The following is a 16,762-nucleotide window of genomic DNA, read 5'->3' as shown; positions in this document are numbered from 1 at the left end:
CCCAACGACCCCATGGACTGCAGCCTACCAGGCTCCTCCGTCCATGGGATTCTCCAGGCAAGAGTACTGGAGTGGGATGCCATTGCCCTCTCACTCCCCATCATTAGCTTTCTTGAATTCCTGTTTTGAGGCCATATGAATCCATATTCATGAGGCACCTCATCATGTGCCTGGTAAGGAGACTGGAGTCATTTTCTTACTCCCCACAATAGCCTGCCTCCCTGTGACTGGTGCTTGGCAGGTAAATATGAGTTATGGTGAATGTTTTTCTTGTATTGCTGAGTGCATGCATGATAAGTCGCTTCATTTATGTCCCACTCTGTGTGACTCTACGGACTGTAGCCCTCCAGGTTCCTCTGTCCATAGGATTCTCCAGGCAAGAATACTAGAGTGGGATGCCATGCCCTCCTCCAGGGGAAACTTCCCAATCCAGGGGATCGAACCTGCATCTCTTAAGTCTGCACTGGCAGGAGAGTTCTTTACCACTAGTGCCCCCTGGGAAGCCCTTGTGTTGCTGGGATTTATGAAAATCTTTATTAATCTGTATATTACATCCAGTTTCCTCCAAATTCAGGATCAAGTGAGACAACAGGATTCCTAAATATTAAACTAAAAAAGTACAGTGAATTAACAACATGCTGAGAAAGTATAGCTGAATTATCATAGGTCTTGTGACTTTAGAGCTCTTGCTTTTGTGATTTGATTAACTCTGTTATTATTCGGGGGGATTTTTTTCTAAAAAACTAATCTCAGTAAGACTTTGCCTAAGATCCTCTCACTGAATTTCCACCCACTGGGGTAACTCACAGAACATTAAAGACAGAATAGAGTTTAGTAATCATCTAGTTATTTTCAGTTTAACCGAGACCAGAAATATATACATAAATAAAATTAAAGTAAATCAAATTTTATTTTTTACAATTTAACTTTTAAAAATAAATAAAAGCACTGCAGGGTCTCTTCTATTTTTTAACAACTATGAATCATAAAAGTCAAGGGCCAAGTGACATCAAGCTCTGACTCACTTTGTCATTTTCGAATATCATATGTGGAGGAGAAAGAAAAGGAAGAAAAAATACAAGGTATTCTTTTTATCTTTTGACCTGGTTGATTGAAGGCAGCTCTATGTTTTGTGGATAGAATATTTTATTGTTCTCATTCTTTGCCCCCCAAAACCAAGCCCAATCGTGTCTTGTTTCCCTGTGTCTGCGAGACAGGATATACCAGTTTGTTTCCAATCTCAGATGTTCAGCACCACAAGCCCAGGAACCCAGCCACAGCCAAGGAAAAGGTGGGGGCCAGCTCACCAAATTTCTAGGCTCTCCTGTTAAGAACATCATGCTCTCCTAAGACCTCAGATTTCCACCCAGGCTGCAGCTGTTAGGCCCACAGAGGTCTGGATGGGCTTGACTGCTCAAGTGTTCCCTAGAGAGACACCTGTCATTTCAAGGAAAAAGCCATAGACCTGCAGCTAGGGGACTGAGTGTGAAAACCAGTTCAGCCACGCTCTGACTTAAGCAAGTCCCATAACGCTGAGGTCCGATTTCCTCATCTAGAAAACAGAGATGATCATAAGAACATCACAGACTATTTTAAGAGGATAACATGAGACAATACAGGTAAAGTTGCTGAACTACTGATATTATTATTTGCAATTCTTGTTAACTAGGGTGAGAAAATGCACACCAATCTTGTTTGTAAACCTGTTATTGTTTAAACAAAATATTTTTAAAATGTGCTCGTCCTGGATTTGAAATAATGGAGACCCGACAACCAGAGAAGAAAATCTCAAGTTACCTCGGCCACAGAAGAGTGTGAGCTTGGCAAGGGTATGATCATATGTCCTGAGAGAGAGATGAGGGACAGGAAGTACTGGCTGGAAAAGCGGCTTCATGTCTACATGTTCAGGAAAAAGAAAAAACTGCTCCTTGCCCTTGCTGTCCCAGAGTTTGGGGGCCGCACCAGGCAGCCGAAGGTGTCTGCCTGAATCGCAGAGCGCAGAGAAATGGCATCTGCATGACTCCCTTTGGCAGTTTCTGGGCTTGCCCAGCCAGGTTCCCTGTGCATTGCTTGAATTTGACTCAGAAGGGAGGCAGGCATCCTGGACACAGCTGAGATGGACCTGGATGTGAGGAAAACAGCACGGCGACTTCAAACGCCTCAAGGCATCATCAGCTGGTTTTAAGAGCGAATGAGAATGAGAGACAGAAAGAGACAGAAATAGGCCAACCAATAAGCTTTCTTTCCCTAAGCATCTTCATTAAAATTCAATCACAGAAAGCTACCTGGGCAAGTTCTAGTATATTCTAACATATGGAGTGCTCTCCATTAACAGATCTGGACAGAAGGTAATGTAAAAACATATAAAATATTAACACTTCCTAAATGTTGCTCAGCAGAAGAAATACAAGTCTCTGAAATGTGTCACACAGGAGATTTGATTTGGAACAGAAGCCTATAGTTAACAAAAATTCAGTAGGGAGGAGAAAAAGGAAACAGAATAAAATCAGGTTAAATCATCAATCAAAGACTGTTATGCTTTTTGGACCTAATAGTAAATAAAAAGTCAGAAAGCATTCTTTTTTTTTTTTTTAATGCATGTAACTAATATAGTAAAGGGACTGTTGACCATAAATAAGCTCAAGGTGAAAAGCTTCCTCTAAAACAAAAAGCAACTAAATTAAAAAAGACAAAAACTAAAATCAATAGTGAATGCATTCTACATAATAAAACATTTCCCTCAGAAAACTGATTGAAAAAATACATAAATAGCTTGTTTTTATAGTTAAATTTTTAACCTCTGGTGCATAATAATAATTGAAAGAATTCTGAGAAATCAGACAAAAGTATTTGGCGGATTTGAATTAATGGGCCAAGCAAGCTTTTTTCCCTTGGCTTCCCTGTCAAATGAATCATAGATCGAGTCTTTGGTTATAGTTCTGGCCGATGGAGGGATTTCTGAGATGCCGACATAGTTTTTTTTGGCCATCCTTGAACTGGTTGTGATAGTATAGGCATTGCTTCGGTAACACTTCATCGAGGACATGCAGAAAGTCTCTTTCATGCCTCTCCTAAAATTGGCATTATAAATGGAATACAGAGTAGGTTTAGAGGCTGAGGAACTAAAGGATATCCACGTGATAGCAGTGAACACAAGGGAACTTTTCTTATAGTCTCGTTCATGGGGGTGCCACAGCTGAGCGACATGAAAAGGCAGCCAGGAGAGCAAAAAGAGCAGATTTAAAATAAGGAACATCTTGATTGTTTTCACTTTTGTCCTTGGGACAATGTTCATGGTCCGCCTCACTGTCCGGCCATCAGTGCCGATTCTCCAAATGTATTTTATGACCTTCTGGTAAAATAAGATTATGAGGATGCACGGAATCACAAAGCTCACCAAGAAATGGATGACAGTGTAGGCGGTTCCTTCCCAGGAGGAGGGAAGGAAATAGTCGCAGTGGCTGTCCCAGCTGGAGCCGTAGAAGAACAACACAGGGGTCACAAAGGTCGCCTCGAAGATCCAGGATGTGGCGATCATCTTCTTGGCTTTCTCTCTGGACACTTTGAAGCTCAGTGGGTAGACGATGGTGTAGAACCGGTCTATGCAGATGGACAGGAGCACGTAGATCTGGACACCTGGGGTGAGATACTGAAAGTAACGTACCGCCCTGCACATGGCGCTGCCCAGGGTCCAGCGGCCGGTGGAGAACTGCAGCAGGACAAAAGGCGTGCTGGCCACGCTGACCAGAAGGTCAGCGCATGCCAGGGACACCACAAAGTAATTGGTGGTGGACTGAGTCCTCCTGCTGCGGTGGATGACCAGACACACCAGGGAATTGCCAAAGATAGAAAACAACCACAGGGCCCCAAAGAAAATGCTGGCTGTGGCCACTTCCCCAGGGTTCGGTCCGTACTGTGGATCTGTTCTGTTGCTCCTCCAGCTGTGCTCTGGGGAGAGCTCTGTCAGGTCTCGGCTCGGCAGAGGGGTGGTCGTCTCTGCGCAGCTGTGGTTGTGAAGAGGCACCAGCAGTGTAGGAACAACCAAAGGTGGCTTGCTGTTATCCATTCTGTGAGCAAAAACCATATTCATTTTTCCCCTCTTAGTTCTGGATAAGGAAAGAAGAATGAGGCCTCCTGTTAAAATGGTGTTACAAGGATTGATTCCTAAGGCTAACAATGATTTAGGATGCTTAGGTCAGTTGTCATTTGTCAAGGAGGACTTGTGCGTTGGTAGGAAAACATGACTACTACCCAGAAAAAGCTCTGGCTCTGCTTCTCTTTCATTTTAGGGCTGTTTCAGCTGAGCCCAGCTCAGGGTCTCCCTGGCCTCCCCTCTCTCCTGACCTTCGTCAAATGTGGTGGAACGCACAGCAAGCCCAGTCCTCCTGACCCTTGTTCCCTTCACGTGCTGGGGATCGCAGAGGGGTAGGGATCTCAGATCTGGCTCACTTTTAGGGTTTACCCCCAAATGAACTGCTGGAATTCTGGGAAGCACATGAGAAGTTCCTGAATGTCCTAACACTAAAGTAGTGAGGCTGCAAGGGAGGAAAACTTGGGCAGATGGAAACACAGACGTCAGCTATGGAAACAGCTAACAGGAATCCGAATGCAGACTGGCTGGCTACTGGGAAGGACCTTGTCCTCACTTACTGCAGAATTCCTATTACAGAAGCATCGTGGGGAACATGGAGCAAACCTAACACTTTCACGTGAGCCGGAGGAGCTCATTTAATGACACAAAAACACAGCCTATTTTTCCCCAAATGATGTGCCACCTATTGATGACATGTTTGATGCTGCTGTTGCTACTGTTTCATAAAATGACACTGACTGAGAATGTGCAAGATGTCTCCTAAAGAATGTAACACCAGGCTGCTAGAAACCTCATGGCATTCAGATAATTATAAGTAATCTACTCTAGCTTTACCCAGCCTTTATTTTAACTTTTTCTTACTACTATTCAGTTAGGGGGAAAAAGTTACACTTTTTACCAGGGAAAAACACTGTATCATTGTGAGCCATTCAATTAAAATTGAGGTGACTGTGGCTGCAGTCATCTTTAAGGTTTAATTTGGTCTGAATGTAGTAAGCAGAAAGAGGAAGCACAGCCACTGAATCCATAATAACCAGGGCTAGGGCACAGGGGAGGGCGCCCCAGCAACAGGCTCTGCCTCTTGCCCTTCCCCGGGAGCGGCTGTCACTACACCTCACAAAGAAATGTTTCTGTGGGGTCAAAGGACAGTTCCTAATGACCCATTTTGCCTTGAAGGATATTTGCAGTGATTTGTGGTAGGGAGAGGATGTTAATATATATTGTCCTCACCAAGAAACCCCATTCAACAAAAGTCTGAAGCTCAGGGTGATGTACAAATGGCCAGGTCCATGTTCCCTTCAAGGCTTTTTTTGTCCATGAAGCAGCCCTACTTAATTTCTTAAAGAGAAACATAGGTTAACTAGCCATTTTAATAACTAAAAGACTTTTAAGTATGCCTGGCTGGTTGACAGTAAGTCGTAAGACTAGCAACCATACTTTCCATATAAAAAATTAGGACACAGTCTGAAAATGGGACGTAAGATCTAAAATTAGCACTGTCCTTGAAAATCTGTAATGCATGTGTCATCCGTACAAAATCAAAATCATCTTTTCACCTTTATGTGCGTAAAACCTGCAACACTGAAAAAAGAAAAAAAAAAAAACTAAATTTTTTTTTTAAAGATTTAAAGTTTAAAAGGACTGATACTGAAGCTGAAGCTCCAATACTTTGGCCACCTGATACGAAGAACTGACTCTTTGGAAAAGACCCTGATGCTGGGAAAGATTGATGGCAGGAGGAGGAGGGGATGACAGAGGATGAGATGGTTGGATGGCATCAATGACTCAACGGACATGAGTTTGAGTGAACTCCGGGAGTTGGTGATGGACAGGGAGGCCTGGCGTGCTGCAGTCCATGGGGTCGCAAAGAGTCAGACACGACTGAGTGACTGAACTGAACTGAAAGCTTAAAAATACAAGAGACAAGCAACATTCCCAGAGGGAAAGGGCTGTTCTAAATTTGTTGGGGAATGCCTGTGGCCTAAATAAAACAAGAGCTGGTGGCACGGGCACTTTTCTGTAGTTCCACACACACTTTGAAGCCTCTGAACTTCCTTCTGCTTCTTTCTTCCTCTCATAGCAAAACTCTGCAGATAAAACTCAAAATCACCACTACCACCACCACCACCACTGATGCGCTGCGGGGGCCTTCTTCTGTCCCTTCCTCCTGCAGCTTTACAAGTGTGTCCGACCCCCGCCATACACACACACCCCCACCCACACACACACATACCCTCCTGGAAAGGGGACAAGGGAGGGGCTTCCCTCGTGATCCAGTGGTTAAGACTCCACACTTCCACTGCAGGGGAAGCATGTTTGATCCCTCTCCAGGGAACTAAGATCCCACAAGCTGTGGGGTGTGGCCAAATAAGAAAAAGAAATGGGATAAGACAGCCTGAGGAGTTGTTGAGTCTAGGTCTCACCTGATTGATGGCATGACTTTTCTGATTGGACCTAAAAGTGCTGCACCTCTGTTTACTCATTCAGTACACCAAGAAACTATGCTAGGTGCTAGGAAAACCAATGAAAAGTAAGGCCAGTAAAAGGGTAAATGTGTAAATAAGCTGTCTGCCATATTATAACGAAATTCTAAAATAATTATAATTGACAGATAAGGAGCTAAGTGGCAGAGAAAAACAGGGACCCAATTTTGCTTGGAAAAGGGAAGAAAAGGAAAGGCTTCACAAAGGAGACCAAGGTGTAAGCCAGGGACCTGGAGGAGAGGTCCCTTCTTCAGGAAGACAGGGGTTTAAAAAAGAAAAAAAAAGTCCCAAACATTCCAAGGGAGAGAGCGAGCATGTGGAATAACTTGGGGGTCATCCTTCTAGGGCTGACCTTTTGGGGGCCCTTTTCCCCTTCAGTTCAGTTCAGTTGCTCAGTCATGTCCGACTCTTTGAGACCCCATGGACTGCAGCACACAAGGCCTCCGTGTCCATCATCAACTCCCGGAGCTTACCCAAACTTATGTCCATTGAGTCAGTGATGCCATCCAACCATCTCATCCTCTGTCATCCCCTTCTCCTCCTGCCTTCAATCTTTCCCAGCATCAGAGTCTTTTCCAATGAGTCAGCTCTTAGCATCAGGTGGCCAAAGTATTGGAGTTTCAGCTTCAACATCAGTCCTTTCAATGAACACTCAGGACTGATCTCCTTTAGGATGGACTGGTTGGATCTCCTTCTAGTCCAAGAGACTCTTAGAGGTATAGTTTTCTGCAGACCATACTGCCCAGACCATACAGTCTCTAAATGCCCTACAATCAAACTGACCTACATTTTTCCTGTGGTTACAATGAGAAATTACATTTTCCCCATTCATGGGCTGAAATGTAGTCACCCGGTGGATGAGAACATTAACATATGCAGAATGGCTATGGTTCCCTCTTTCATAGAGCATTTTGTTACTCCTCTTCCCGGTTTGTTTTGCTTTAGAGCCATGCTGGATGTTCCCAGGGAGCTTTACAAAATGCTGATGCTGGGGTCCTTCTCTAGGGATTCAGATTTAATTGCTCTGGGGTGCAGCCTGGGCATCAGGAGGTTTCAAGAGTTCCCCAGGTGATCCCCATGTGCAGCCCGGATTAACAATCACTGCTTTAGAATTGCTTCCACATTTCTGTCTTCTCCCATTAACTATGGGGTCCTGGGAAAAGGGCGTTATTCTTTGTCTATGCTCCACAGCTTCCTCTGAAGTTCTTTACATTAATAATCGCTTATTAGCTATTGAATGAATTGACTTCAGAAAGACAGAGAGCTGAAATACAGGCCTCCTACTCTAGGTGGCTCTGCTAGGAGAATTAAAAGCAGAGATACAAAATCACTGTGTGTTCTCAGAGAGCTGGAACGCTGGCGACCATGGTGACAGGGGGAAACACAGCTCCTGACAAGAGCAGGGCAGGTGAAACTGAAGTCACCCAGGTCAACTCTCGTTTAAGGGCGAGTAAAGGCAGTTTAGGCGACCTCAGACAGCCTCCTGTACCCACTCGCAGAAAACATGGTCTGCCATGTTATAACTAACTAAATTCTAGAATTCTAAAGTAAATGTTAAGAAAGCTCTCCCCTGCTCCATTAATTTGGAAATAAATATATCTTTAAGGGAGTATTTCTGAAATACAGAGGCTACGTAATTAGTAGTTGTGTCTGGGTCATCCATATTCAGGAATTTTAGCAACAACAGGAAAGCCGTCTTCACCTCTTTCCAGCTCATCCTGTCTCTTCCCAACCAGCCCTGAGACTACCACATGACACAGCGGATTGAGTTGAGACTGAGGGTCCCTATTCATATAAACCTTTATCTATGTATTTTTTTAATTTAAATTTATTTAAATTAGAGGCTAATTACTTTACAATATTGTATTGGTTTTGCCATACATCAACATGAATCCGCCACAGGTGTACACGTGTTCCCAATCCTGAACCCTCCTCCCACCTCCCTCCCCATACCATCCCTCTGGGTCATCCCAGTGCACCAGCCCCAAGCATCCTGTATCCTGCATCAAACCTGGACTGGCGATTCGTTTCTTATATGATATTATACATGTTTCAATGCCATTCTCCCAAATCATCCCACCCTCTCCCTCTCCCACAGAGTCCAAAAGACTGTTCTAGACATCCGTGTCTCTTTTGCTGTCTCGTATACAGGGTTATTGTTACCATCTTTCTAAATTCCACATATATGCGTTAGTATACTGTATTGGTATTTTTCTTTCTGGCTTACTTCACTCTGATTATATAACTGGCTCCAGTTTCATCCACCTCATTAGAACTGATTCAAATGTGTTCTTTTTAATGGCTGAGTAATACTCCATTGTGTATATGTACCACAGCTTTCTTTTCCATTCGTCTGCTGATGGGCATCTAGGTTGCTTCCATGTCCTGGCTATTATGAACAGTGCTGCGATGAACATTGGGGTACACGTGTCTCTTTCAATTCTGGTTTCCTTGGTGTGTATGCCCAGCAGTGGGATTGCTGGGTTGTATGGCAGTTCTATTTCCAGTTTTTAAAGGAATCTCCACACGGTTCTCCATAGTGGCTGTACTTTCATCTATGTATTATCTAACAGAGGAATTATCCATCTGTTGGGCTCTAAGAGATGTGTTTTAATATACAGGTGGGGAAAATGGTGGATATGAGTTGACATGATATAGAACTAGGGAGTGAGCGACCTCTGTAATGATGCGGGCTTGCGTCTATATATAAAATGATATGTCTGTCACTTCATATTGTAATTTTTATTTTGAGTGCTGTCTCCCCCTGTTGGGTTATGAATTTCTTAAGGACAGGGACTGTGTCTTTGCTTCTATATCCCTGCAGCACATAGATATTAATAAAGGTTTACTGAATAAATAAATGGGTAGATATGTTAAGAAAAATTATCCATTATTTGAAAATAAGGCACAGAGAGCATAGCATAATTTTTTAATATCATGCTAGGACACTGTTACATGGGATTCCCCAAGGATTATTTAATTCTCTGGAAGAATGTATCTGTTCTTGATTTTGCTATTTACAATATGACTAGCACCCAGATATTACATGTAAACATGCAAATTTGTTTAGTAGAAAAAATAACCCCAAAGGTCATAGATTTATTGCCCTGTAGGACAATAACCAGTTTTGTGCCTCCTAGCAATCTTATGCTCACATTATTTAAAGAAAGAAAAAAATAGGAACACCCCCCTCAATCCCTATAAATATCCATTTATTCAAATGCTCTTGGAAGCAACCTTATTATCTCATCTGTTCCTTCAGTAATAAGTTAATGAATTTTTGACATTATGTTCATTTCTATGCTTGAATGAAAATCATGATGAATGAGAACCATGACTTTAACCTTTGGAAAACTGTATTTTGATGGGTATATGAATGATTAGATACTAATGAGAGGACCACAGAAAAGAATCAGAGGGGCACAGACGATAAACTTCACAGTTTGCCAGAGGCTATTCCCAGATAAGTATATCATTGCTGGGGAGGTTTCTTCCAGACTCAGGAAACCCTAATAACTGATTTATTTTTCCCTCCTGAAATTATACAGATTCAGAGATATTCCCATAATACAGGAAGATTACAGCAAATTAGAATTTTATGTTAAATTTACATATGATTTGGTTGGGAAAAAAATGAATGGAAACATTTTCTGTAGAATTAGCCACACAGCCTGTGGCTAATGAGCAGTGAGATTAACTGCAATGAAGACAGGAGTTATAGTAGCATCAATACCACCAAGAGTTAGTACTTTTTTTGTGGTGTGCTTTTTATCTGTCAGGTATTTCATATGCAGAGACCTTCCAGAGAAAGAGGTAATATTATTAGCCCTATTTTTCAAATGAAAAAACTGAAGTTCTTCCCCAAGGTCATACAATTGGAAGTGGTCACCCAAGACTGCCTTGCTCCAAAGCCCATGCTTTTAACCACCACTGGCACTTCATCTCCCAGGGGAGCCACAATGGGCTGATCTAAATTTGGAGGGTCAAACTGGCTGGACCCAGACTTCTCAATCAAACACGAATATAAAATTCCCCCACAGACTCTTGCAACCCACAGACACATCTGTTCAATATGCTAGCTCAGAAATATGTGACACAGTGAACATTTGGGGGGAAAATCACTCCCACTATATACTGCAGGGAGGCTTAGCATCAAAAGTGCAGTAGACACGCTGGTCTGGAAACACAGCCTTTCTTCAGAATAAAGAATGTGAGAGTGTTGAAAATTCATTATCAGATGATTGACTTCTGCCTTTTAAATGTAGAATGAAAGCATAACTCTAGACTTCAGCTTGAATTGAAGTGTAGAAAAAGTCTGAACAATTCAGTATCACCCCAAGTAGGAAATTCTCTTTTAAATTTTAACTGTTGTAATTTAAGAAATATGATAGTGGTAGATATTTTCCTTAAACCCTTCACTGTTTTGTAGGCTTGATTTGCCTACATATGAAATAAGACTGGAACAGAGATGGGCTGGGACTAGCTTGCATGGGGCTCCTCAGAGCACATTCCTTCCCAATTCCAAGTTCAATGACATCATGTTGGCATCATGAATCAGCCAAGGTAGGAACAGTCACACCATGAGACTGACAAACACCACAAATAGGCTCTTTCCCTGCAGAGCCAGTAGTTACCAGCCCACCACTTCCAGTAGGGCAGTTCACAGACCAACCTATCCAAAAGTCCTGAACTCACACACATCCCTGAATTTACAAATGGCTAAGGAGGTCACACAGGTTCTTTGGAAGCTTCCTGAGTTCCTATCTTGCTTCCTGGCTCTGAGCTATGGCTCTGGTGTGGACACTGAGCTAAGCACTTTATAGAACTACGTAAGGCCCAAGTAGCTACCAGTATGACTGTGGTGGGGGAACAGGAAAACCAGAAAGAGACAAGACATGTTCTCATAATGTGCCACACAGACAGGGTTGCCAGATGAAACACAGGAAGCCCAGTTAAGCATGAATTTCAGATAAATAACATAATTTTTTAACCTAACTATGTCCCATCCTATCTTTTTATTACCTAAATCTGACAAACATACACACCTAGAACATAATCTGCTGAGACACACTTCTTTTTCAGCTCACAGTATAGGATTATTGCCAAGTGGTTATGTGTATAGGCTTTAAAGCAGACTGAAGTAGGAGCACTATCTCTGTCACTCGTTATCTAGTTGAGTGACCCAAAACAAGTTATCTAACCCTCTTGATTCCAGTGTTCTCATCTGTAAAATGAGAATCTGTTCGGTCGTTGTTTTTGTGATCCCATGGGCTGTAGCCCACCAGTTTTCTGTCAATGGAATTTTCCAGGCAAGAATACTGGAGTGGGTTGCCATTTCCTACTCCAGGGGATCTTCCCAACCCAGGGATTGAACCTGCATCTCTTGGATTTCCTGCACTGGCCAGTGGATTCTTTACCACTGTGCCACCTGGGAAGCCCAGAAAATGAGGATAATTAGTCCCTATTTCATTTGATTATTATGAGGATTAAATGAGATAGTATATGCTCAGGAGTTAAATGAGTTATTACAAGTCAATCTGTCTGGTACGACACCCTCAGTAAGTGTTATCCTACGATAGTTCTAAAACACACCTAGCTTGGTATCTGACACATAGCAAGTGCTGAAAATATTAGCACTACTGTTAGCCCATAAAAGTCTTCTAAGCCATATGACAAGCAAATTTTAGTAACCACAGCACACATCACACCCTAGAGTCATGTTACTAACATTGGTCATATAATTTAGGATTGTTAAGGATGAATGGCTTTTGTCAAGGGCCTGAATACCTCATCATTGACAACACTGCTTTTAAGGGGAAAGTCACTGAGGTCCAAATAAACAAACATAATCTTTCTCCAAGTTTCTTTACGTTGGGTATGTGTGTGTGTGTGTGTGACATATTTGCCAGATGAGGGCTTCCCTGGTGGCTCAGAGGGTAAAGCATCTGCCTGCAATGTGGGAGACCTGGGTTTGATCCCTGGATCGGGAAGATCCCCTGGAGAAGGAAATGTACAACCCACTCCAGTATTCTTGCCTGGAGAATCCTATGGACAGAGGAGCCTGGTAGGCTATAGTCCACAGGGTCACAAAGAGTTGGACACGACTGAGTGACTTCCCTTTCTTTTTGCCAGATGAAACTTTTTCCTATACCCTGAACCAAAATATGTATTGATAATCTAACTAGATTGACTGTGTCTTTCTCAAAAGCATACAGACACTATCCTGCTTAAATTATTTCCTTTAGATAATTCTGAATAATTGCAAAAGAACCTCATAATTCCAGTGAAAATTAAGTTTCTTCTCCACCATCTGAGACTCCTGGCATTGTGACTTATAAGCTTGAAATTTTCCCTAATGCCCCTCTCTCTTTCTTCTGGTTCTATAATATATATAAGTATTTCTCCATAATATTTTCAGGTCTGAGCTTTTCAATCTATTTCCCAACTGAGATCAAGCAGTTTCCTGAGATCAGATGTGGCACATTTTCTCTTTGTTTGAATATTTGTTCTGCTTTCAAGGAGAACATGATTTTTTTTGAACAGGAAAGAGTTTTCAAAAAAGCCTCTTCTAACATCACAAATGCAGGAGACCTGGGTTTGATTCCTGGGTTGGCAAGATCCCCTGGAGAAGGGCATGGCAACCCACTCCAGTATTCTTGCTTGGAGAATCCCCGGGACAGAGGAGCCTGGTGGGCTACAGTCCATGGGGTTGCAAAGAGTCGGATACGACTGAGCGACTAAGCACACACACAACATCACAAAATATCCCAAAATAATGACATTGCTGGTGAGAAATTCTAGATATCTAGAGTTAAGGAACTATATTCTTCTTTTGGAGAAGGAAGTGGCAACCCACTCCAGTATTCTTACCTGGAAAATCCCATGGACAGAGGAGCCTGGTGGGCTACAGTTCATGGGGTTACAAGAGTCAGATATGGCTTAGCAACTAAACCACCACCACCACGATTCTTCTTTCATTACCTTCACCTTTTTCTTTGTTTTTCACATAAATTTGAAAATATTAGAAATAAACAGAGTCAGCATTCTTGGTGTGATTTCCAGAAATCAGGAGGGCTTCTATGCCCTCTGCTTCTCTCACCATTAGAGCAACATTCTTTTAGGGTCAAAGTCCCATTTTAGTATACATGCTGCTAAGTGAGCACCAAAGGGCCGCTTAAAATGTAAATGCTTCTGAAAGAGTAAAATTTAAAACATATTATCAGTATAACAGTGGTGATATCTGAGACCCTTTCTATCTTGGAGAGCTATGATCTTAGTGAAAATGAAAACAGAAGAGATGCCAGAAAGCCAATGCCACAAGCAACAGTCAGGATCTGGAGAGAATGAAGGTGGGGTGTCACATTGTGGGAAGGGATGGGTGGAGGCTGAAAGGTTGAAGCTGAAGAAGATAAACGCCATCGACTTGACAGTTTTGTGTGGGTATGGCTGGCACTGGAGAGATACATGACCCACAGAAGTCCAACAGAAAGGAGCCCAGGCTTCACCCACAAGGAGGTTTACGTTGATCACAGGGGCAATCCTCCCCAGACTCTCTGTAGACCTAGCTGCAGGAGGAAATGTTAGGCCGTACCGGCTCCTCTTTGGGGGAATGTATAAACGACACGATCCAGTATTTCCCACCCCAGCTGCCACTTAGTACGGATCTATGTGGAAGCCTGAATAACACTTCCTGTCTCTCTACCGTTCTCACAAAGTCTGTGGTCAGATAAAATGCGAAAGAAACAAACAGCAATAAACTTCACCCTACAAAATGACCACTTTGTTATGACAGGATATATACACAGCAGTCCTCAATCACATGTTATCTGATACTTTTTATCATCTAGGAGAAGCCAGGATTGGGCTAATTGCTGGAGATACAGAGGTAAACTAGAGCTCTCCTCTAGTGGGAGAAATAATATTACATAGCTAAATAAGAAAAAGTACACAATTAATAAATGGTTAGTGCCATGGGAAAAAACAAAGCAGAATGAAGGTCCAGAATGGGCAGGAAAGGGATGGCAAGTGGGTGGTTGGCTGGTCACCCAGTGGCCATTCCCAACACCTCCCCTGCCTTCCTTGTCTCCAGAGGCTGACAAGGAAAGATAATCACCTTCTACCAACCCTTGTAGCTAGGGGTGGTCATATCAACATCATCTCCTCTGGCCACTGAGACAAGAGAAAGCCTCCTTGTAGGGTGCTGGGAGGCTCGCGAAAAAATCTTTCTTAATAAAAGGAAAAGGGCATGTCGGGAGTGTTCTTTCTTATGAGCCTGGCTATCCCTCACTTTCTGCCTTTGTAAACTGTCACATAATGATATCAGTGCAATTGGTGGTATCTTATGAGGTTAAGGGACGTCCTAAGACTCTCAAAGATACCACTCAGTGCTCTGACATTACAGAGCTGCCAGAACACCTGCCTCCAGACTACTTATTAAGTAGTCCTTGAGGTCTTAAGCCCTTTTGAGTTTTCTGTTCAGTTCAGTTCAGCAGCTCGGTCGTGTCCGACTCTTTGCGACCCCATGAATTGCAGCACGCCAGGCCTCCCTGTCCATCACCAACTCCTAGAGTTTACCCAAACTCATGTCCATTAAGTCGGTGATGCCATCTAACCATCTCATCCTCTGTCATCCTCTTTTCCTCCTGCCTTCAATCTTTCCTGGCATCAGTCTTTTCAAATGAGTCAGCTCTTCGCGTCAGGTGGCCAAAATATTGGAGCTTCAGCTTCAAAATCGGTCCTTCCAATGAACACCCAGGACTGATCTCCTTTAGGATGGACTGGTTGGATCTCCTTGCAGTCCAAGGGACTCTAGTTTTCTGTTATTTGCCTCTAAATGCAGGATCTTATTTCAGATAGTCATCAGAGAAGGATTCTCTGAAATGATACTAGAGCTAAATCCCATTTACAGGAAGCCAGCCATGTGGAAATCAGAACGCATTCTAGGCAGAAGGAAGAATGAGTCCAAAGGTCCTGGGGCAGAACAAGCTTGTTTTGAGGCTGGAGTATATGAATGTGGAAGAAAATGGTGGTGGTGGTGGTGGTTTAGTCTCTAAGTCATGTCCAACTCTTGCAATCCCATGGACTGTAGCCTGTCAGGCTCCTCTGTCCGTGGGATTCTCCAGACAAGAATACTGTAGTGGGTTGCCATTTCCTTCTCCAGGGGATCTTCCCCACCCAGGAATCGAACCCAGGTCTCCTACATTGCAGGCAGATGGTTTACCAAGCTCAAGAAAGAAAATGGGCAGGGATTAGGTCACATATAGCACTGTAGGGCACAGGTGTTATTCTTATTGCAGTGAAATCCACTGCAGGCTTTAAGCAATGGACGAATATGAGTATTACCGGATTTGTGTTTTAAAAATACAACTTTAGTTGCTGTGTGGGTAGCTCAGAGTAGAAGAGGAGAGAACAGTTAAGAGGCTCTTACAATTACCTAGGTACCTGATGACCAGGGCAGTAGCAGTGTAAGTGGAAAAAAGTAGATGGATAATGAAAACATATTGGAGAAAGAGCCACCAAGATTTGCTGATGTGTGACAGGGTAGGGGATGGAGATGATTCTTAAGTTTAGGATCTGAGACGCAGAAAGAAAAAGTTTGGGGAACTGGAAATCAGCAATTCTATTTTGGCTGAATTAAATTCCTATTGGATATTCAAGCAGAGCTATCCAGGTGGCACCTGGACATATAAGTTTAGAGAAATGTCTCTTCAGATTCTTTGCCCATTTTTATTAATTCACTCATCGTTCCATAAACATATTGTAAGATCATACAATGCGCCAGAATGTACTAAGAACTGGATATACAATGGCAAACAAAACTGCGTCCCTACCCTCAGGGAAGGTCATAGCCTAGTTGTGGAGGGGTGGAGAGAAGAGTAAGAAATAAGCACAAATAAAGACAGTAAGTTGTGGGCTTCCCTGGTGGTCTAGTGGTTAAGAATCCATCTGCCAATGCAGGAGACATAAGAGACTCAGGTTCGATCCCTGGGTCGGGGAGATCCCCTGGAGGAGGGCACAGCAACACACTCCAGTATCCTTGCCTGAAGAATCCCATGGACAGAGGAGCCTGGCAGATTATAGTCCATAGGATTGCCAAGAGTCGGACATGACTGCAGCGACTTCCCACGCGTGCACGGGAAGATCCCACATGCCGTGAGGTAGCTAAGCTCGTGCACCATAACTACTG

General features: G+C 43.0%; 1 protein-coding gene across 18 annotated transcripts in view; it reads right to left on the bottom strand.

Moving 5' to 3' along the window:
* Window positions 1–886: 886 nt before the first annotated feature.
* GPR19 (G protein-coupled receptor 19) overlaps window positions 887–16,762 on the bottom strand; it is a 37,262-nt gene continuing 21,386 nt past the window's right edge. For 10 of the 18 annotated variants that reach the window (XM_086401955.1, XM_086401954.1, XM_086401953.1 and 7 more), the window contains one exon: window positions 887–4,106. In XM_086401955.1, coding sequence (XP_086258081.1) covers window positions 2,837–4,090 — 1,254 coding nt within the window. In that variant the 5' untranslated portion in view covers window positions 4,091–4,106 and the 3' untranslated portion in view covers window positions 887–2,836. The remainder of the gene's footprint in view (window positions 4,107–16,762) is intronic. The other 8 variants (XR_015164250.1, XR_015164247.1, XR_015164246.1 and 5 more) reach the window with 3 other exon arrangements.

The sequence above is a fragment of the Bos grunniens genome, chromosome 5 (genome assembly GCF_055505025.1).
Source record: "Bos grunniens cultivar Pamir isolate PY7600 chromosome 5, Bosgru_T2T1.0, whole genome shotgun sequence".
In the NCBI taxonomy this organism is placed as follows: domain Eukaryota; kingdom Metazoa; phylum Chordata; class Mammalia; order Artiodactyla; family Bovidae; genus Bos; species Bos grunniens.
Note: the sequence above shows the minus strand (reverse complement) of the source record. Positions and strands in the feature narration are given on the sequence as shown.